This window comes from Lissotriton vulgaris, chromosome 7, assembly GCF_964263255.1.
Source record: "Lissotriton vulgaris chromosome 7, aLisVul1.2, whole genome shotgun sequence".
Classification (NCBI taxonomy): domain Eukaryota; kingdom Metazoa; phylum Chordata; class Amphibia; order Caudata; family Salamandridae; genus Lissotriton; species Lissotriton vulgaris.
In genome coordinates this window covers 1,433,855,903-1,433,878,789 of record NC_141695.1, presented here as the reverse complement: position 1 = coordinate 1,433,878,789, position 22,887 = coordinate 1,433,855,903, and the positions used below count along the sequence as shown (strand labels likewise).

Below are 22,887 nucleotides of genomic sequence, written 5' to 3'. Positions count from 1 at the left end.
TCCATGTGAGCTGCCTTATGCAGCACACATGTAAAAAACAAAATGCCATGGTTTGTTTATGTACAGGAAGGTGTCCCTTCCTGTACATGAACAAACCTTTTTAAAAATGCCATTTTGTAACTTTCATGTGTGCTGCTCGAAGCAGCACACATGAAAGTTACAAAATGGCATTTTAGGATTGTTTTTGTGTTGGAAGGTACATATCCAATCCTCCCCTGCACACTGACACCCTTGCACTCTGGTGCAAGGGTGCCTGCGTTGGCGCCAAGTTGTGAAAATTAGCACCATCGCAGGGGGAATGCAAGCCTGCACCACATTCTTGTAAATATGGTGCAGCCTTGCGTTTCCGAAGTAGTGGAGCGTGTCGTTGAGCCCAGGAGGCTAACAACATGCTCCAACACTTTGTCGTACATATGGCCCCCAGTGCCTATGCACAGATACAAACCAGGAATGTTAGGAGCACTGTGGACTTAACAAGAATCATTTCCCCAGGTATTTCTCCGGGTCCATATTGTTTTAGATGTCACATAGAGTATAGGCAGGTCAGGACAGCCAGATAACAATCTACCAGGACACATAAACAGGTCATTTCTTTCAGCCACCCTAGGAAGCCACTCACCAAGATCCAGAGAGCAATACAATCTCACATCACCAGTAACAAATTGTGTTACTTTCATTCATTGTAGCCCAGTGGGTTATAGGTGACAGTATTCAGTAGTTTCTAAGGGACAATGTCACTGTCTGTCATTGTAACCCTGGGCAGTCTGCCACTCACATTCTCGGGAAAAAGGGACCCTAGAGCATTCATACACCTGGAGCTAAATAAAACTGATTTCCAATCCTGAAAAACCTAAGTGCCCTTCTTTGTTCAGTCACAACGAGTGAAAGTGCACACTCAGTTCAAGGTGACATTCATCTAAGAATATTACCATTTCACTCACTGACTTTCCATTCATTCACTATTTGTTTAAGAGCACCATTATTTTTTTTAACCATCTCTCATCTGTGAGAAAGACCTCAACCATGCTCATATGCTATTTACCAAATTGCAAAGCCACTGCCATTCAACATTTGCTTAGGATCACAAACATTTCGATTTCCGTTCACCATTCCTCAAAGAGCACTGCCTCTTCCATTCACTTTTCATCAGACGGACGTCACTGCGATATTCATTCGCCATTTCTCAAGGAGCACTCCTGCTTCTATTCACCACTGATCAAAGTGTCATATTAATGCACCACTTATGAAACAGCTATATCTTTCCCATCACCATTTCTCCAAAAATCATTTCCGCTCCCACTTATTATTCATCAAACGGTTCTGCCTCTTCCCTTCACCATTTCTCAAAGAGCATTACCTCTTCCATTCATCGGTCATCAAGCGGCTCTGCTGTTTCGATTCACCATTCCTCAAAAAAGACTGCTGCTCCCATGCAGCATTCATCAAATGACTGCACCATTTCCAATCCAGGTTTTTCAAACAGTTCTGCCATTTCCAGTCGCCTTTGACACCTCGTCAGCAGTAGTAAGTGCTATATAAATGCAATTTCAATTTATCACACTGCTCTGCCACTCCCATTCACCTTTTCTCAAGGAACACTGCCGCTTCCATTCACCACTTATCAAAGGGCTCTGCCATTTTCATGTAAAATGTATCAAATGGCTGCACTATTTCTTTTCACTATTTCTCAACGAGCATTTCCGCTTCCATTCACCAGTTATCAAAACTCTCTACCATTTCCATTCCCCATTTCTCACCGATTATTTCCTCTTCCGTTCACCATTCAGCAACCCGCTCTGTCACTCCCATTCACCAGCCATCAAACAACTTGGCAACTCCAATTCATCATGTATTAATCAGCTCTGCAACTCCCATTCATCATTCATAAATCAAATCTGCCACTACCACTCATCAATCATCAAACAGCTTTGCCACTTCCATTCATCAAACAACCCAGCCACTCCCATTCGCCATTCATCAGACAACTCCACCACTCCCATTAACCAAACAACTCCCATTCACCATTCATCAAACAACTCTACCAATTCAATTCATCAAACAAGTCGGCCACTCCCATTCGCCATTAATCAAACAACTCTGCTACTCCCATTCATCAATTAACTCTGCCACTCCCATTCACCAAACATCTCAGTGGCTCGCATTAATCAAACATCAATCGATTCTGCCACTCCCAGTCATCAAACGACTCAGCCATTCCTCAAACAACTCAGACATTCCCATTCATCAAATAACTCAGCGGCTCTTATCATTCATCAGTCGACTCTGCAACTCCCATTCGCCATTCATTAAACAACTCTGCCATTCCCATTTCCCATTCATCAAAAAACTTGCCCACTACCATTCATCATTCACCAAACAACTCTGCCTCTTCTATTCATCATTCATCAAACAACACTGTCAACTCTCATTCATCAATCAACTCTGCCACTACCATTCACCATTCATTAAACAACTCGGCCACTTCCATTCATCATTCATCAAACAGCTCGGCCACTCCCATTCATCATTCACCAAACAACTCTGACACTCCCATTCACTTTTCATCAAACAATTTAGCCACTCCCATTCATCATTCATCAAACAACTCTGCCACTCCCATTCATCAGTCATATAACAACTCTACTATTTCCCATTTATCAAACAACTCGGCCACTACCATTCATCATTCACCAAACAACTCTGCCACTTCCATTCAACATTCATCAAACAACTCTGCCAACTCTTATTCATCATTCATCAACCAACTCTGCAACTCCCATTCACCATCCGTCAAACAACTCTGCCATTCCCATTCGCTATTCATCAACCAACTCGGCCACTCCCATTCATCAAACAACTGGGCCACTACCATGCATCATTCACCAAACAACTCTGCCTCTTCCATTAATCATCCATGAAACAACTCTGTCAACTATCATTCATCATTCATCAATCAACTCTGCCACTCCCATTCACCATTCATCAAACAACTCGGCCACTCCCATTCATCATTCACCAAACAACTCTGCCACTCCCATTCACTTTTCATCAAACAATTTAGCCACTCCCATTCATCAGTCATCAAACAACTCTACAATTTCTCATTCATCAAACAACTCAGCCACTCCCATTCATCAAACAACCCAGCAACTCCTACTCATCATGCACCAAACAACTCTGCCTCTTCCATTCATCATTCATCAAATAACTTTGTCGACTCTCATTCATCATTTATCAATCTACTTTGCCACTCTCATTCACCATTCATCAAACAACTCTGCCACTCCCATTCATCATTCACCAAACAACTCTGCCACTCCCATTCACTTTTCATTAAACAATTTGGCCACTCCCATTTATCATTCACCAAAGAACTCTGCCACTCCCATTCATCAGTCATCAAACAACTCTACCATTTCCCATTCATCAACCAACTTGGCCACTACCATTCATCATTCGCCAAACAACTCTTCCACTTCCATTCATCATTCATCAAACAACTTTGCCAACTCTCATTCATCATTCATCAATTGACTCTGCCACTCCCATTCCCAATTCATCAAACAACTCAGCCACTCCCATTCATCATTCACAAAACAGCTCGGCCACTCCCATTCATCATTCACCAAACAACTCTGCCACTACATTCATCAATCATCAAACAACTCTACCATTTCCCATTCATCAAACAACTCAGCCGCTCCAATTCACCAGTAATCAATCGTCGTTGCCATTCCCATTCATCAAGCAGCTCTGTAATTTCCATTCACCGTTCCTCAAAGGACACTCAGGCACATGCATCAAACTCAAAAATAGCGATTCCTAAATTGCGAAAAAAATAAGGAATCGCAATTTAGAAAACGCTAACCGCTATGCATGAAGCCCTGTAGCGAAAAAATACAGATTCGTTAAAAATTGCAAAAACGATTTGTGAGATCCCAAATGCGATGCGCTAAAATGGAAAAATACTATTTGAGATTTCGCTTTTAGCGTTATCGCAAATAGCGAAATTGCTATTTGCAATTTGGCAAAAAGCGTGTCGCATTGGAAGCATGCTGATGACATCACAACCAGGATGTCATCCAGCCCATGCTTCATTCAGTGCCCAGAGGAGCTCAGAGGAGGAGGAAGAGTATTGGAGGTGAGCTGAAAAACACCCAAGTCTGTTTCCTGAAACTTTCTGTGCCTCAGGATGGACAAAACAGCATCAGGGGATAGTCCCACGCCCAGAAAGAGGAATATGAAATTCAGTGAGAGAGAACTTGGAAATCTCATTGAGGAGGTCTGCAAGAGCCATGACAAGCTCTTTGGGAAAATGTCACTCAAAGTGCCAGAGGCTGAAAAAAGAAGGATATGGCTGTGCATCAAGACCAAGGTGAATGCTGTGGGTGTCACACACCGCAGCATCCATGACCTAAAAAACGGTGGTACAACCTGCGGAGCCATGCCAAGGAGCGCATTGCCAAAAGGCTGAAGGAGGCAAGTGGCATAGGAGGGTGCCCATGTACTGTACCCAACAACACAGCCCTGGAGGACCTGGTGGAGGCGGCAATTCAGCCAGAGGCAGTGGTTGGAGTCACCAGCTGGACACATCCGGCGCAGCAAGTACCCCACAAGGTAAAATGCATGCAACCATGCACCTCTACGTAATGTTTAATCGTGCACATACCCCCAGGCAAAACACAGTGTACAGATCAGACTCCAGTCTACGTTTTCTCTCAACACCCAATCCATCATGGGAGTTGTAGGCATGACATTCAAGTGGGCATTCCAACCCAACAATGGCAAGCAGAACACACCAACACTGCATGGCAATCAGTGTTTGGAGTCAGTGATTTAATGTGAGCCAAGTATTCAAAATGTAACACAGTAGTAAGAATAACACAAATTAACATTGCACTGTTTCACATCTCAGATGCAGATTAGGCAGGCTCTGAATATAGTAATTGCCTACCCATCTCTAAGACATCTGCTGACATTGATATGGAGACTCCAGTTGCCCCAGCATGTACACCACCCGCACCCACAAAAGGCAGGCCCCAGATCCCTTCACTGCAGCCAATGGATTCTGGCACCCACTACAGGGACCAGCCAGCCTAGTATGGCAACACCACCTACACCACAGGCACAGGTCCAACATGGATGGCGGTGCAGGTCAAGGGACCGTATTGCTGCACATGAAAACCAGGCTCCGAATGTGTTTGGTGGCGTAGAGTCCCAGATGTGACATGTGCAGCACCTGCAGGAAAGACACATGGGCTCAATACAACTACAGATTTCCAAACTTGCAAAGAACATCAGCATAATGACAGACAGTATGCATGAGCTGACCACAGAAGTTGATGAGGGGAATAGGCAGACAGACTCAAGCCTACAGGAGATCACCCGGGAAATGCTTGCGGAACGACGCACAAAGAGAAGGCATCGCCAGAGCATGATGCGCATGTCAGCCTATATAAGGGCCAACATCAAGCTCTGCAACACCACTGCGCTGCTGGCACATCGGTTCGTGGCCATGCAAATCGATCTGGGCCATTACTGTGGGGATGTTGTCAGGCCGCTAGGACAAGTGACCACTGCTGTGGAACATACAGGCTGAGACTGTTGGTTGCATCAATTTGACAGGGGAGGAGGGGAGTGAATAGGCATCCAGTCTTAGCAGCCTGTCGGTGCCAGTGACCACTGCCAGGAGGCGCAGTTTGCATAGCACAACATCTTCGGTTACACATAAGGGTGATGTAGCCGAGGCAGGCAAAAGCCGTCTGGGTGTGCGTTGAAGGAGGCACTAGCCAGGCATGTCCTCCTTTGTTTGGCCATGGTGACGTAACCATGGTCAATAACATACTAGTGATTGCTACCCAGTGCGTGGAATTGTTTATTTAACTTAATACCTAAATGCAATCACAGTTATAATCTGCACAAATCTCTGTGTGGCTACACATTGAGACATGGGCTCATGTTAATAAATACTTTTGTGTTTGCCATTTAGGTGTTATGTCTTATTATTCGCTACCTCAGAAATGTTGGGTGATGTGTGCACGTCTCCTGTGCCCTTCTGCCGAGTTTGCCACGTGCGCTAGTCGGTGTTGTGAGGGTGGTTGGTTGTCCTCATCTGACTCACTCTGGCACATGCAGCCACGATCCGGCAGCAGGTCTCTGGACGGTATTGCAACGATCCACCAAATTTGTGCAGAATGCGAAAGCGACTTTTCAGTATTCCAAACGTTCGTTTAACCACATTCTGTGTGCTGATGTGTGCAGCATTGTACCTCTACTCATGTGGTGTGGCTGGGTTGAGGTATGATGTCAAAATGTAGTTCCACACGGCATATGCGCTGTCACCTACAGGGTGGAAAGCAAAGGGTTAGCTACAGTTATGGATTTAAATTTGTTTGATTAATGTTGCGAATAGGTATATGTGTGTACCAAGTAAATGTCCTTCGCCAAATTCACCCCTGAGCAGACACGTGTGGATGCCACCGTGCCTGAATATATAGGAGTGATGGGTGCTTCCAGGGAATTGTGCCACAATGTCCGTTATGATATGCTTTGCTTGCACACTACTTGCACATTGATCAAGTGATATGATTTCCTGTTCCTGAAGATGTTTTCATTAGCTTCTGGATGACAGATAGGGCCATGCGTACAGTCTATGCAGCCGATCACATGAGGGAATTGTGCTACCTGGTAGAAGTCTAGTTTTGTCTTATTCAAATCCTGTGGGGCTGTAGGGAAGGTGATGTGGGTGTGGATCCTTGTCATCATGGCGTCAAGGAAGGTTTTGAAGAAGCTTAAAAGTAAGCTTTGTGATACTAATCCAGCTACAGCTACTACCCCCTGGAAACTGCCTGAGGTAAGTAGGTGCAGGCAACATGGGACCTGTACATGTGCGGGGATAGCATTGGTCCTATGGGTCTGGCGCTGCATTAGGAGTTCCAATTCTGCAAGTAGGTGCATGTTCATTGCACCGTTCAGCATGTACTTATCGTAGATTTCATCCTCTGTTTGTCCAAGCAATGTGATGCGCACTTGGAAAATCCTCTCCTGTACTCTCATTCTCCGCTGGGCTGCTGCATGGCTCCTCATCCTCCTCGCCATCAAGTAGAGTGCTGCCATTGTGAGAGGCTTCAGGGGCCTTCTCAGCCAGTTTTAAAGGCTTTCTGATTTGTAGCACCTCTGCAATTTGTTTTTTACTTTACCACCTGATTATGATTTCCCTTCTTCTGCACTTGCTAATGTGCGATTTTCCTGGAAATCGCTAATTGCGCTTTTACTCGCATTGCGATCCTTTAATTGCTAATCGCTATTTGCGGTGGCTGGTGTGTGACTCGCTATTAAAGATTCGCATTATTGGTTCTCGCACATTTTGCGAGTCCTTATTTTTGCGAATTTGTTGTTTTTCTGTATTTGGGTTCCTGCATTGGAAAGTACTGTTTTGCGTTCGCTAATGGTCTATTTTATCGATTCACAATTTTTGAGAGCCATTTTTTGCTTGATGCATGACTTGATTGCCCACCAATTCCATACATACATACACAATTCATCAACGAGCAGAGCGATTTCTATTCTTCAAAAGCCATGAGGCGCTGTCATTTCTGCTCACGTTCCTTGACATGTTTTTGCAGCTTCCATAATGGCCACCAGATCTGCTTCATCCATTTCTTTCTCAGCTAACTATGGAAGTGAATTCTTCAAGGTGCTCATAGACTAGGATTGAATACGAACGGTTCACTGACAAAATATTGGCCCCATAAAAATTGCGATAGATAAATATTATAACCAAAATATCCATGACAAAAATATTGTCATCATATCTTCATAATGGTAAGCACAAAAATATTGAAAAAAGATATCAATGTAACTAATATCGTTTTACTGAATATCGTTTTTTTAAAATATATTAAATAAATTAATGAATGGTAAATAAATTAAATAATAACTAATTAAAACGATACAATGAATGTAAATATATTTAAACAAATATAACAAATAAACTAAATTAAAAAAAAAGTTAAACACACATATATAATAATGAATTTTAGCGCTGAGACACTCTTGGGTATTTGCGCACTTTATAAATTGTATAAATAAATAATAAAAAATATATATATTTACATATATCTACTTAAAAACAATATTTAACCCCTTCGCTGCGCCCGCCGGCCAACGGCCGTCATGAGCACTACCTCTGTAGTGCTGCGCACGTCCGTTGGAAGACGCTGCCCCGCCCACTTATTAAAACCGCCGCACCGCGGCGGAATTCCCGCCACGGTTAAGTTATTAAACTGATAATTATAATTTATATTATAATTTCAAAATTATTAAATAATGTAACATTATAAGAAAGAAAAATATATTTATACATATACTAATAAAATATATATTTTAAAACAACCATTCTAATAAAGTTAAAAAACTAAACTGCTTAAAATTCTTAAAATGTAATATACAAAAATTCACGTATGGAAAAACACCAATAATCAAAACTATTATAATTTTAAATAAACAAAAAGACAATATTATAAATTATAACAAAATAAAATAAAATGTAACATTAATACATATACTATTCCCACTGCAATTTATTTAAAACTACCTAAAGCTTTATTATAAATATGGTATACACTCAAAATATCGAGTAAAAAATATATAATTGCACTAATATTGAGTAAAAAATAAAGAATGGACAGAATATCGAATGGACAAAATATAGACAACAAAAATATCGAATGTAATGGACAAAATATCGAATGGACAGAATTTAGACTACAAAAATATCGCTTTTGAGGTAAGTAAGTTAATATCGATTTACATTAATATAGAAAGTCAAAATATTGAAGTATATAATATAGATGTTAAATATATCGATTTTTTAATAATATCAAATTTTTTTAAGTGTTTTTTATGTTAGTATATGTGTGAAAATTGTATATTTATTTTATAATTTATTTTAAGTAATGTAGCGGGTTATGCGTTTATAGGGGAATAGGGTGGGAAGTAATTTAATTATAATTGATTAAATGTTTTTATTTATTTATTGGTATTTATCTTGAATTCATTGCTAATTAATTTTTAATTGGTAATTAATTAAATTATAATTGGTAATTAATTTTTATTAATTGATTAATTGATAATTATGTTAATTTTATTAATTTATTTTCTGTAGCAGGTTATGGGTTTATAGGGGAATAGGGTGGGAAGTAATTTAATTATAATTGATTAAATGTTTTAATTTATTTATTGGTATTTATCTTGAATTTATTTTTAATTAATTTTTAATTGGTAATTAATTACATTTTAACTGGTAATTAATTTTTATTAATTTCTTAATTGATAATTATGTTGATTTTGTTCATTTATTTATTGTAGCGGGTTGTGGGTTTATAGGGGAATAGGGTGGGAAGTAATTTAATTGTAATTATTTAAATTTTTAAATATATTTATTGGTATTTATTTTTAATTAATTGTTCATTATTTTTCTATTGTTAATTAATTTATTTTAAATTGGTATTTAATTTGTATTATTAGGTAATGATTTTTAATACATATTTGTTATTTGTATTTTTAATTGATTAATTATTATATTATATTTAATTGGTAATTATTATTATTATTTTTTTTTTAACCTTTATTTATAGTGCATGTAGTTACAGGTATGGGCCTACAACCATCCTGGCCGGCCGCTAAACAGAATTGAAGTAAAGCAAGCATTATGCGTAATTAGAGCAGTTCGGCCCCCGGGGGAATAGATAACAGTGCGCAGCTTGTAATCATACACAACAGCTGAAAATCAGGATTCGAGAGGTTCATTTTTCAAATAAGAAACTAAGAAAGTGTCGCATAATCGTACACAGTCCCGCAATAATGTGCAAATCAGGATATCAGCAAACAATAGTGATACGAAGGAGTCATCGGGAGGGGCAAGATATACAAAGCAGGAGAAAGGTGGGCACAGCCCCATCGGGTAGCAAGCCTAACCCCGCCCCTCAACACCAAACATACCGCAGAGAGCATGAGCGACGACGACACTAAAAAAGGAAAGAAAGACTAAAGGGCCATAGAAACAAATAACAAGCAAACACCCATCCCGCAACCCCCACCCTGCACACCCGCAGAAGGCCATGGCCTACCCCCCCAGCAGCGTGCCTGTTGCCCTAATGGAGACCCGAAATATAGAAAGATAGAAGTGGAAAGTGAAGAAAATAAGCGGAGGAGAGCCCTCATTGTGTCGCCCGGCCCCGCCCTTCACCCATACACCACGGAAATTCCAGAATGGAAGCAATACTTTACTGGAGAATAACAAACCCCGAGTATAGACACAATATAATATCAATCGAACATACCCACTGCACCGTCTAACAATAATATCACCAATAGACATGACCCACATCATCCCTGACCCTGTCTGGCAGTAGCACCGCCAGAAGTCATCTCGTTGATCAATTTAGAGCACAATCCTGAGGGTCCAAACAGTACAAGTGGGTCCGGCTGGGACGCAACCATGGAAGAGTACAATAATCCAAGCCCATCAAAGTGTAAACAGCCAAGAACAGATGATATCAACGCCGGTCCCGGAAGACTCCCAAAGCTCACAACCAACAACGCCATCCAGGAGAGGAAAGTCACACAGTCCAGCCACCGCTGCGACACGACCATTCCAGTCCAAAAGGAAAAACAGCGCTCCATCCCCAGCTGCCAGCCAGGCAAATGTCCCAAGGTGACATCCAGATAAGCAATCGAGTCGGCCCGCACGGGAGCTCGGTCCTCATGTGGCTACGAGTGGCTCCGTGGAGCCGAAAATTCCTCCATTGGGTCAGCAGCAAGTTCACCTGCAGTCCCGTGGAATCGGGGCGTGGCCACCAAGGACGGCGAAACCGCAATGGCGTCCATTCTTCCGCCTAAGTCTCGGGCATGGCAAAGCATAGTCTTGTGCAAAACAGCTAAAGCGGCCATCACGTCTCGGGAAATGAACTCCTTTGTGTGCTGCGAGCATCTCGGCCCCATCCGTAAATCAGCCGTCCTATCTGGACTCGGGTCATAGAGGAGTGCACCAGCCGCCATCTTGATCCAACCTGCCCCGTCCCTCTTCACCACACTCAGGGACTAGGCCTCACCACGAGGGCGCCACGGGACGCGTCTCCAGGGCAAACAAACTGTGGGCCAGGCACCAGAAAGGAGAGCCACCAAAAGGCTAAAGTCCCAGCCGGGAGCCGCCCGCCTATATCGGGGGCAGACCTTGGTTATGCCTGGGCAACAAAATTTGGGGAGGGGGGGCAAGAGTCAAGCGCCCCCTCCGGTCCAATGTCTCCCCACTGCTCCTCAAGGGTCGCCGACAAGCGGACCGGGTCTTCACCGCCAGAAGCGGTCTTTCACGTCAGCGGCACCCAACGGCAGGCCCCCATCACCATCAACGGCCGTCGACGCTACAGCTGCGGCCGGAGGCCCCGCCGAGTCAACGCCCCGGTCTCGTCACCGCTTAGGCCGCGGAGCAGACGGGGACAGTCCACAGGATCCGCTGCACACCGTAGCTCCGGGAACACACGGTAGGTGTTCGTATTCCTTCTCCTATCAGAGTATGCCCTCTCAGCACAGGATAAACGCCAGGATAGTCGTGTGGGGCGAAAGGGCTCGCGGAGCCGAGCGACTATGCGGCCATTTCGAATGCCTGCTTGGTTCCTCCTCGGTAATTATTTTTAATTAATTTCTAATTGGTATTAATATATATATATTTTTAATTAATATATGAAGTACTTACTTTCCCTACTGTTGCACTCACTGGAGTGAGAATAGTGATTTTTACCCTCCCGCTATCCAACGCTTTTCCTACTGTTGCACTCTCTGGAGTGGAAATAGTAATTTTTACCCCTACGCTATCCAACGCTTTCCCTACTGTTGCACTCACTGAAGTGGGAATAGTAATTTTTACCCCTATGCTATCCAACACTTTCCCTACTGTTGCACTCACTGGAGTGGGAATAGTATTTTTTACCCCTACGCTATCCAACACTTTCCCTACTGTTGCACTCTCTGGAGTGGGAATAGTAATTTTGACCCTCCTGCTATCCAACGCTTTCCCTACTGTTGCACTCACTGGAGTGGGAATAGTAATTTTTACCCTCCCGCTATCTAATGCTTTCCCTACTGTTGCACTCACTGGAGTGGGAATAGTAATTTATACCCCTACGCTATCCAACGCTTTCCCTACTGCTGCACTCACTGGAGTGTGAATAATAATTTTTACCCCTACGCTATCCAACGCTTTCTCTACTGTTGCACTCACTGGAGTGGTAATAGTAAATTCTACCCGTACGCAATCCAACGCTTTCCCTACTGTTGCACTCACTAGAGTGCGAATAGTAATTTTTACCCTCCCGCTATCGAACGCTTTCCCTACAGTTGCACTCTCTGGAGTGGGAATAGTAATTTTTACCCCTACGCTATCCAACGCTTTCTTAACTGTTGCACTCACTGGTGTGGTAATAGTAATTTTCACCCCCACGCTATCCAACGCTTTCTCTACTGTTGCACTCACTGGAGTGGTAATAGTAAATTTTACCCCTACGCTATCCAACGCTTTACCTTCTGTTGCACTCTCTGGAGTGGGAATAGTAATTTTTACCCTCCTGCTATCCAACGCTTTCACTACTGTTGCACTCTCTGGAGTGGGAATAGTAATTTTTACCCCTACGCTATCCAACGCTTTCCCTACTGTTGCACTTACTGGAGTGGGAATAGTAATTTTTACTCCTACGCTATCCAATGCTTTCCCTACTGTTGCACTCGCTGGAGCGGGAATAGTAATTTTTACCCCTACGCTATCCAACGCTTTCCCTGCTGTTGCACTCTCTGGAGTGGGAATAGAAATTTTGACCCTCCTGCTATCCAACGCTTTCCCTACTTTTGCACTCACTGCAGTGGTAATAATAATTTTTAGCCTCCCGCTATCCAATGCTTTCCCTACTGTTGCACTCTCTGGAGTGGGAATAGTAATTTTTACCCCTACGCTATCCAAAGCTTTACCTACTGTTGCACTCTCTGGAGTGGGAATAGTAATTTTTACCACTACGCTATCCAACGCTTTCCCTACTGTTGCACTCACTGGACTGGGAATAGTAATTTTTACCCCTACGCTATCCAACGCTTTCCCTACTGTTGCCCTCTCAGGAGTGGGAAAAGTAATTTTGACCTCTACGCTATCCAACGCTTTCCCTACTGTTGCACTCTCTGGAGTGGGAATAGTAATTTTTAACCCTACGCCATCCAATGCTTTCCCTACTGTTGCACTCTCTGGAGTGGGAATAGTAATGTATACCCCTACGCTATCCAACGCTTTCCCTACTGTTGCACTCACTGGAGTGGGAATAGTAATTTTTACCCTCCCGCTATCCAATGTTTTCCCTACTGTTGCACTCTCTGGAGTGGGAATAGTAATTTTTACCCCTACGCTATCCAACGCTTTCCCTACTGTTGCACTCTCTGGAGTGGAAATAGTAATTTTTACCCCTACGCTATCCAAAGCTTTCCCTACTGTTGCACTCACTGGAGTGGGAATAGTAATTTTTACCCTCCCGCTATCCAACGCTTTCCCTACTGTTTCACTCACTGGAGTGTGAATAATAATTTTTACCCCTACACTATCTAATGCTTTCTCTACTGGCGCACCTACTGGAGTGGGAATAGTAAATGTTACCCTTTCTGCTATCCTACGGTAAAAATATTTTATATTTTTTTATTAATATTAGGTTCATATATATATATATATGTATTAATAAATCAATGTGTATGTTGTTTTTTAACTTACATTAATTATTTATTAATTTTAAGTTTATTTAAGTATTTTAAGTATGTTTAGGTTAATTATATTTATTATTTCATTAATTTTTAATTACTTTAAAGCATTTTAAAAAATTCGATATTTTGACTAACTATATTTTTTACATCCATATTTTTGATTCAATATTTTTGTACTTACCTGTTTGGAGATAGGAACTCGATATTTTGGCATTCTGTATTTTTTACTCGATATTCTGGTAGTTCTATATTTTGGTCATCGATATTGTTTCAGTGATACAATAAATATATTTTTTAAAAGTTCACACAATGCAAAAATAAAAAATCTTGGTAAATGTTACAAATCGCACTCCAATAAAAACAATAGTAGTAAAATATTTAATTATAAATAGGTTTCATTTACGACAATCATTGAGTCACTACAACAGAAGGGAAACTATTGCAGAACAGAAAAGTAAAATGTACTTCTCCATCAATCAGAACAATAGTAGGGAAAGTGTTGGATTGCAGTCATTCCCACTCCAGTCACTACAACAGTAGGGAAAGTTTTGCAATATGGAGGGGTTTAATTTACTATTCCCACTCCAACCAGTACAACAGTAGGGAAAGTGTTGGATTGCAGAGGGGTAAAATTTACTATTCCCACTCCAACAAGTGCAAGAGTGGGGAAAGTGTTGGATTGCAGAGGGGTTACATTTACTATTCCCACTCCAATAAGTGCAACAGTAGGGAAAGTGTTGGCTAGTGACGGGGGTCAAATGTACTATTCTCACTCCAGCAAGTTCAACAATCCGTACAACAACAAAATGCAACAAAATATCTTAAACTGAATAAAATTACTTCAAAAACAAAGTAAATACAAAAATATAAATATATTGAAAAAACATACAAATGTATTTAATTTAAAAAACACACATAAGACAAATACCTACAATTAATATACATAAAATTAAAAAATAATTTTCAGACAAATAAACTTTTTTGTTTAAAAATTATTTTTTAACAAAAAATAGTTATTACATGAATTTAATGTACTCACTTACTACCGTATAACCTCACAAAACTCTCAACCTGAACCAAAAAATGTACTTTAAAAAAAGAAAAATGTACACTATTAATACAAAATTTGCAACAAACCAATTATCATGAAATGAATAATATTATTAATTAATTATAATTAATGAGCTTTCCACAATATACCCCTACAAACACAAAACACCCTCATAACATGTATCAAAAATAATTTACACAATTAACATATTTAATTATCAAATTAATAATTAATATTAATAAAAACGATGATTTACTTTAAATTAGTTTACTTCCCATCCCATTCCCCTAGAAAACCCACAACCCACATATACAATCTAAAACAAATAATTTAAAAACACAAATTCCTTGACATTAAATAACTTCACACCGTTTACCCCTATAAACCCCATAATCCACACCTGAAATCAGACTACAAACAAAACTAATTATATAATTAAAACAATTAATTGTCAATTAAATAATTTGTAGTATTTAATAAATAATTGTAATTAAATAAAAATAATTTACTCCCCACCCTTTACCCCTATAAACCACACAAACCACACCTAAATAAAATTAATTAAACAATTACACATAATTTATTATCAATCAATTAATTGTTTTTAATTACTAAATAATTAATAATTAATTACAAATAAATTACTTCCTAACCTTTACCCTTATAACCCCACAACCCAAACCCTCAAGAACTGAATTAAACTATTACCATATTTAATTATTAATTAATTAACAATATCTTACAAAATAAATACATTAATTATATATACTTTACTTCCCACCCTTTCCCCTATAACCCCACAACCCGCACTAACAAAGAAATTACACAATCAACATATTTAATTTTCAATTAATTAATTAATATTAATCAATAATAAGTTAATCATTAATTAGAAATAAATTACTTCCCACCCTTAACCCCTATAAATCCCACAAAACGCACATAAAATTTACTTTAAAATAATATAATACCTTAATTAACATGAGTAAATATTAATAAAATAAATAATTGTAAATACTAAAAATTCATGAATTTGTTGTAGTTAAATCACTTCCTGTCCTATACCCCTATAAAACCCACAACCTGCTACAAAACTAAACACAAAATTTAATTAAAAAACATAAACAATAATTATACAAAAAATTACATTATATACATTTAAAATATAAACTAAAATACATAACAATAATTTTAAAAACTATATTTTAACACGTTGACTGCGGCGAGAATTCCACCGCGGTGCGGGTGATTTATGACTGGGCGTGGTTAGGACAGCCCCTGGCCGTCCTCCGCACTCGCCCACTGTGACGTCGGACAGCCGGGGGCCGTCCGACACATGCAAAGGGTTAAACAAATATGTTTGCAAACAATATTAATGACCCAATATTCTTGTACATCGATATTTTAAGATCGATATTATGTCTGAATACAAATAGGAACATGTTCAATTCAGTCCATGGCCAGAAGGGAAATAGTGCACTGGAAATCACAGAAATGAAAAAACAGCGATTAACTGATATAATAGAAAACAACTAAACATGCGCATGGTAGTGAATATGGATTAGCGAACCTGCGACTACTTGGTGTTCAGGTCGCAGTCCCAGTTTTAGAATTCTCTTCGAAGGTCCAGACATAGACACACAAGGCTCATTGCCTCCCCCTCCCCACACTCCTGCACTCCCCTCCTAACTTATCACATCGTGCGACCTAGCCCTGGCCGCAGAAGCTTACGGGACTCAGGTTAAATTGCTGCCAAGGTTTCAGCTTGCTTATGTGTGACATTCCCATGTGTGTAGTGCGTTTTATGTGTGACATTTCAATGTAAAATGTGACACTTTGAGTTACATTTTATTACGAGTGAAATAAGACAGTTGCATCCATGTCAATAGATCATTTTTAGAAATGACGCCCTTTTCTCTTATCTGAGGGTGCTTAATGGGACTTGAAAGAAGCCGCAACAGCATGAAACTATTAGACACAGGCAATGTGGAAAGTGGCCTAGCAGACCGAATCCTGTGAGAAATAGAGTATTAATAAGCAAAAACTGGGAGCCTTTCTTCTGTCGCAGTCTGTCAAGAGGCAAGCATGGAGAGCAGCGGGCCCTGGCATCTTGACTCCTGGCACAAAGGACCAACAGTAAATACAGGGAGAGGAGAGGAGTTGGCCTAACGGCTAGGGCGGTCGACCTCGAATCTGGGGAACTGGGTTCAAGTCTCGGCAACGATGCTGAACATCCTGTGATTCTGGGCAAATCACTCAATCTCCCCATGCCTAACAAAAAAATGAATGTGTCCTCATGTAACGCAACTGGTGCAAAGCGCTCTGATACCCGATACCTTCGGGTCAAGGTAGCGCTATATAAAACTCCATTAAAAGAAGAAAAAAGGGACAGCCTGATAGTGGAAGTAACCAGATGAGTTTAATACTATGTTGCAGGAAATGCTACCTGGGGAAATCTCTTTCAGATTTAGCACGTCCTCCAAATACTGGGCAATTATCGATCAGCACTCACCTCTAAATGGAGTCCATGGACCACTAGCTAAGTACGCTCAGATAGTGCTTGGGAGCATTTGTTCTTCCCTCTTTACAGACCAGGAAGTTCCTACACCCCTTCTCTTTCCTCCTCTCTCCATTCTTTGCTTTTACTTTTACTCACCCCACTCTCCTTTTACCCTGCTCTCCACTTTTGCTTCCTGCCCTCTTCTTCTTATTCTCCGAACCAACCTGCTTCCAAGATTCCCGCCTACTCTGTTACATTTGTTTTTTATTCCCATCCTTTCGACTTTCTATCCTTTCTCTATCCCCCATCTTCTCCCTCATGTATTCACCCTTCTCTTCCCTTCCACTTCGTCCTTCATCCCAACTTCCTATTTCCCTTCTTTGCAATCTCTTTTCCTCCCTTCTGTTTTTCCTCTCTTCTCTCCCTCTTGTCTTTCATTCCTCTCACTCCTTTCTTCCCACTTTTTTTTGTCTGTACCCCACTCCCTCATGCCCTCACTCTAGTATTTCATGCTCCTCCCCTCAATATCTGACTCCCTTTCTCTCTCCTTTCCTGCGCTCTATCTTTATCTGCTTACCAATACCCCTCATTCCATCTTCCCCTCTCCTTCTGTTTCTCCTCTCCTCGCTACCCACCCTCTGGAGTTTGTCTCTCTTTCTCTCTCCTCCCTACACTTGTTGTCTGTACCTCCTCTCTTCTAACTCTTCTCCATTGTCTTTCTAACTCCTCCACTCTAACTCTTCGGCTTTTCCCTTTCTCCTGTTGTGTGTGTGGGGTGTTTATGATGATTGGGCCTATATTCTGAAAGCCCCAATAAATGTAAAGGTGACACCACACACCAGGATTCGTTTCACTCTGAGGCAACGCCCTCCGAGTTCCTTTATTTCAATCATCTGTTCCAACGTCACACGTCGTGACTATCGGGACTCGAATAGGAGGGGTTCTCAATGGAACACCCCTGCAGAGGAAGAGGATATAGGCTGAGCCACTTCCTACAAAATAACATCTCCCTCTCTCAGCTCTCTCTCCCAAACCTCTGTGTCTCTTCTCTAATTCTCTCTTCCCTCTCCTACTCTCATCCTCTTCCTTTTGCCCCTCCTTTCTCCCTTTTCACAACTTTTCTGCTCTTTCTCTCTCCTCCGCTATCCCATATTGCGGTGACTCCCAGGTGCGGCTCTAGGCTCATGGCGGCCCTGGGAAGAGAGTGTAGGTAGGTGGCCCCGGAAGAGGGGGTCCGGGTGGGGCGGAGCGCGGAGGTCAGTGAAGAGGGGGAGTCAGGGTGTTTGGAAGTGGAAACATAGCCCGGAGGCCGCCAAATTCCTGCCAGGGGCCGCCACGCAAGCCACGCAAATATGTATCCATCCTCAGAGGATTATTATATTAAGGATATATATTGGCCTGGTGGCCCCTGGGGGTTGGTGGCCCTGTGCAGGTGCACAGCTTGCACATGACTAAGGCCACCCCTGTGACTCCTGTTTGTATTTAGTACTCCTGGCTATTTTAGTTTGAAAGGCTGTCTGTAATTTACTGTTCAGATGTTAAGCGTCCCTTCATGATGTGATATACCCTAATGTGATTCTCACTTTTTTACCTGCATCATATTGCTATTTTGGGACTCGTAGTGTCAATTTTCAAGTTTCAGTTTAAATGCCCAATGTACAAAACGATTTTGGCTAAAACGCCATGCTGAGAACTAGCAAAAGGTGTCAAACAGGGCACGTCTACCTGACAACTATGACAGTTGTAGAAGCAGAGTGTAGCATCCTCCCTAGCCCGGTAGAATGCAAATGACCGCTCTATTAGCGAAATCGCAAATTGCGATCTCGCTAATAGCGAGATCGCAAAAACGGGAAGTCGCATTTTGAGCACAGTGATGACATCACAACCAGGAAGCAGGCAGTTCCCTCCCTCATTCTGAATACTGAGGCTGATTTGGAAGCAGCACTGCCCAGAGCTCCACTCTAAACCACCTCCAGCTTTGAATCAGGATACACCCCACTGCAGCAATGTCACAGGAAGCAGCAGGGACCAGTTCCACAGGGAGAAAGAGAAAAATTAAATTCTCCAAACAGGAGCTTGAATATCTGATTGAGGGAGTCAGTAGAGATCATGACAGACTGTTCGGGAACGACTCCAGGAGGGTGCCAGAGGCCGACAAACGGCGAAATTGGTTGCGCATCCGCGCAAAAGTCGATTCAGTTGGAGTCACCCAGCGATCAATCGACGATCTCAAGAAGAGGTGGTACGACCTCCGAGGTCGTGCCAAGGAGAGGATCGTTGAGAGGCTGGGTGAGCGTGTTGCAACAGGAGGGGGAGAGCCAACAGTCCCTCCCAACACCCCATTGGAGGACCTCGTTGAGGACATCTTGCAACCTGAGGCATGCGTGGGGGTAACCCGGCTGGACTCCTCCCGACTCACCCAAGAAATCCAAGGTAATTGCCATGCGACTGCGACCCTGTCCCCTAACAATGGCCATGACCCTAGAGCTACCCATTAGAAACCCCAGTCATGCAGCCCATGCACACCAGAAAATCCCTATTGCATTGTGGGACATGTAGTCTGACCACAATTTACATTCAGCCCCATACAGCCAGATATGTCCTAATAGAGTCCATCCAACAACCAGTCAGGGAATGCTAGCCTGCATGCATGTAGCAACCTTCCATGTGCAAGATACATTTTATTAATCAACGTCCACTTTACATCACAGGTGGCGCTGAAGATACCAGCAGCGACAGTGAGGGGCTGCAAATTGACGAGAATCCTGAGGATTCTGAGGGTGACGCACATCCATCCACACAACCAGGTCCATCAGGGCGAGCACCAGCGCCAGCAGCCTTATCACCACCTGCAACGCCAGCGACAACAGGCGCACCACAACCGCCAACTGTGAGACCCATGCCAGTGGCATCGGAAACACCAGCAGCCGCCAGGCCACCAACACAACGCACACCTACTGTGCCCACCCAGTCCAGCGGACAGGTCAGGGAGCAGCGCCAAACTACACCACGCGCCGGCAGGAGGGGGGTGACTGTGCGTGTGCCGGGTCTTTCACTAGAGTGCCCCATGCTGCGCGTCCACCAACAACAGGCACAGCACCTTGCAGCAATACATCTGCAGCTGCACAATACAGCCAGGAATGTTGGCCAGCTGTCCGACCGGATGGAGCAAATGACCACAGCAGTGGAGGCAAACACTGAGACCATGCTGACCCAGCGGGACCTCACCCGGCGCCACCACTGCCAGCTCCTAACACGCCTCACGGCGTACACGCGGTCCAATTATATAATTGGCAACGCAACATCCCAGCTGTCCCAAAGATCATTGGCCATGCAAATCCAGATGGTCCAATGCTGCCAGGACGTGGCACGGGCACTTGAGCAGGCAACCACTGCAGTTCAGGCTCTGCAAGCAACTGGCCATGGCCAGGCAGGAGGGGATGATGCTAGTGAGGGAACATCTAGCCACAGCAGCCTGTCTTTGCCACCGGTTAGAGTTCCCCGCCGCAGCAGCAGGCCCACTGCAGCATCACAGGCGAATCCGGAGGAAGAGGTGGAGAGGCGAATCGGAGCCTTGGGCCGGAGGCGCCATTACCATTTTTGCTCATCATGCAGGGACATGCTGATGAGAAAAGCATGCCCTCTAACAAATCAGGAGATGTATGACGCAATACACCTCAAATGTATCTTTTGAAAATAATGCAATATTATTGTGAAAACAACAATAATATTTATTCAATAACAGTACATCAGACTCATGTCATTATTTCAATTGTCATGCATGAGTGAAGTGTTAGGTGAGGGGAGTGGGTGCACTAGAAACAGTTAATTGTGATTTGGTTGCGGCGTCTGTGTCCTTCAGCTGGATTTTCCCCGTGTGCATGATGCGCATGTGCAGGTGGGCGGTTGTCCCCTTCCGACTCACTGCCAGATATCTCTACAGGTATCCTGCGCTTGGTAGCAATGTTGTGGAGTATTGCACACACGGCCACGATGCGGCAGCAGACCTCAGGCTCGTATTTGAGGGCCCCACCAGTCTTGTGCAGTATGCGGAAGCGGCTCGTCAAAAGGTCAAATGTCCTCTCAATGCAATTTCTAGTGCGGATGTGTGCAGCATTGTAACGCCGTTGCTGTGGTGTGGCAGGGTTGAGGTATGGGGTGTGAGGAGGTACTCACGGAGACCGTAGGCGCTGTCACCTGAATGAAAGGAGCAGAGGGTGAGTGCCTGTTATGCGCAGCAACATGGTTACAATGTACCATTTAGTGGCATGTGTACTTACTTAGAAGGTGTCCTTTGCCAAAGTCTGCCCTGGCCAGTCGTGTGTGCATGCCGCTGTGCCGTAATATGAATGAGTCATGTGTGCTCCCCGGGTATTGTGCCACTATGTCCTTGATGATTGTCTTAGCGTTGCACACCATCTGGATATTCAGGGAGTGGTAGGACTTGCGGTTCCGGTACATGTATTCTGTTTGTGCAGGTGGGCAGATGTGGATGTGGGTACAGTCTATGCATCCAATTACATGGGGGAATTGTGCAATTTTGTAGAAATCCAGCTTGGTTTGATTCAAGTCCTGTTGGGTGGTTTGGAATGTGATGTAATGGTTTAGCTGGGTCAGCATTGCCTCCAGGAAACTCCTTAGGACATGGTGCTCTTGGAGATCCCCCTGCAACGGCAACCACCCCCTGGAAGCTTCCGGAAGCCAGGAGGTGCAGGCTGCACAAGACCTGTACATGGGTGGGCACGGCATTGGTCCTCCTTGTTGGGTGCTGCATCAGGGGGTCTAGGTCCCGGATCAGCTTAGTGAACATTGCCCCATTCAGGCGGTACTTGGAGTAGATTTGCTCCGCAGTTTGACCCAGTAGGGTGATCCGCTGGTGAAATATTCGCTCCTGTATACTGCGTCTGTTCCGTGCTGCTCGCTGAAACCTTCGCCGCCTGACCACCATGTAGAGTCCTGGCATTGTGAGAGTCCTCATGCTCCAGCTACGTATCCTTAAGTGTGTTTGGTCAGGCCTGCACCTGTGGGTAGTTTGTTGAAGATATATATATTTTTTTCCCTTAATGGTTACCACCTGGTTTGGGTTCTCCTTAAATTGCGCGTCGCTAATGGCAATTTTTGGGTTTTTTGCATTTTGTGACTTTTCTTGAATAGCGATTGCGATTATTTAGCGATTTCGCAAATTAATTAGCAGAATCCATGGTTTCTTGCAATTTCCGATTCGCTAAAGGGCTTCTTCCAGGATTCTGCGAATTACTTTGCGAACTCGCAATTTTTCTTTCGCAAATTCTCTATTTTAAACTTTTCACTATCATGAATTCCTTTTCTTCAAATTGCGATCGCAATTGCTGATTCGCAGCTATTGCGATCGCAATTTTGCTTCATGAATCTGGCTGTAAGTAAGATAGGTTAGCTCCTTACCTGTGCGTTGGTGCCCCCCACCCCTCAGGGTCCTTCGCACATGATCGCAGTGACAGAGCAGCTCTGAAGGTGTACTGCATATGAATATGATCATGAAACCAGTTACGTAGACTGGGGAGTAAAG

The 22,887-nt window shown here is 42.9% G+C and overlaps 1 protein-coding gene across 1 annotated transcript; it reads left to right on the top strand.

Moving 5' to 3' along the window:
* Positions 1-19,348: 19,348 nt before the first annotated feature.
* On the top strand, positions 19,349-21,036 carry LOC147705780 (uncharacterized). Its single transcript, XM_086929559.1, has 2 exons — positions 19,349-19,775; positions 20,054-21,036. Exons 1-2 carry the CDS (start codon positions 19,349-19,351, stop codon positions 21,034-21,036), a joined length of 1,410 nt encoding a protein of 469 aa, XP_086785685.1.
* Positions 21,037-22,887: the final 1,851 nt, after the last annotated feature.

Bases quoted from the DNA above. Each gene is read 5' to 3' on its own strand.
- LOC147705780 (XM_086929559.1), top strand. From the start codon at position 19,349: ATGTCACAGGAAGCAGCAGGGACCAGTTCCACAGGGAGAAAGAGAAAA. The intron at 19,776-20,053 runs GTAATTGCCATG...TTTACATCACAG, and splicing joins ACTCACCCAAGAAATCCAAG to GTGGCGCTGAAGATACCAGC.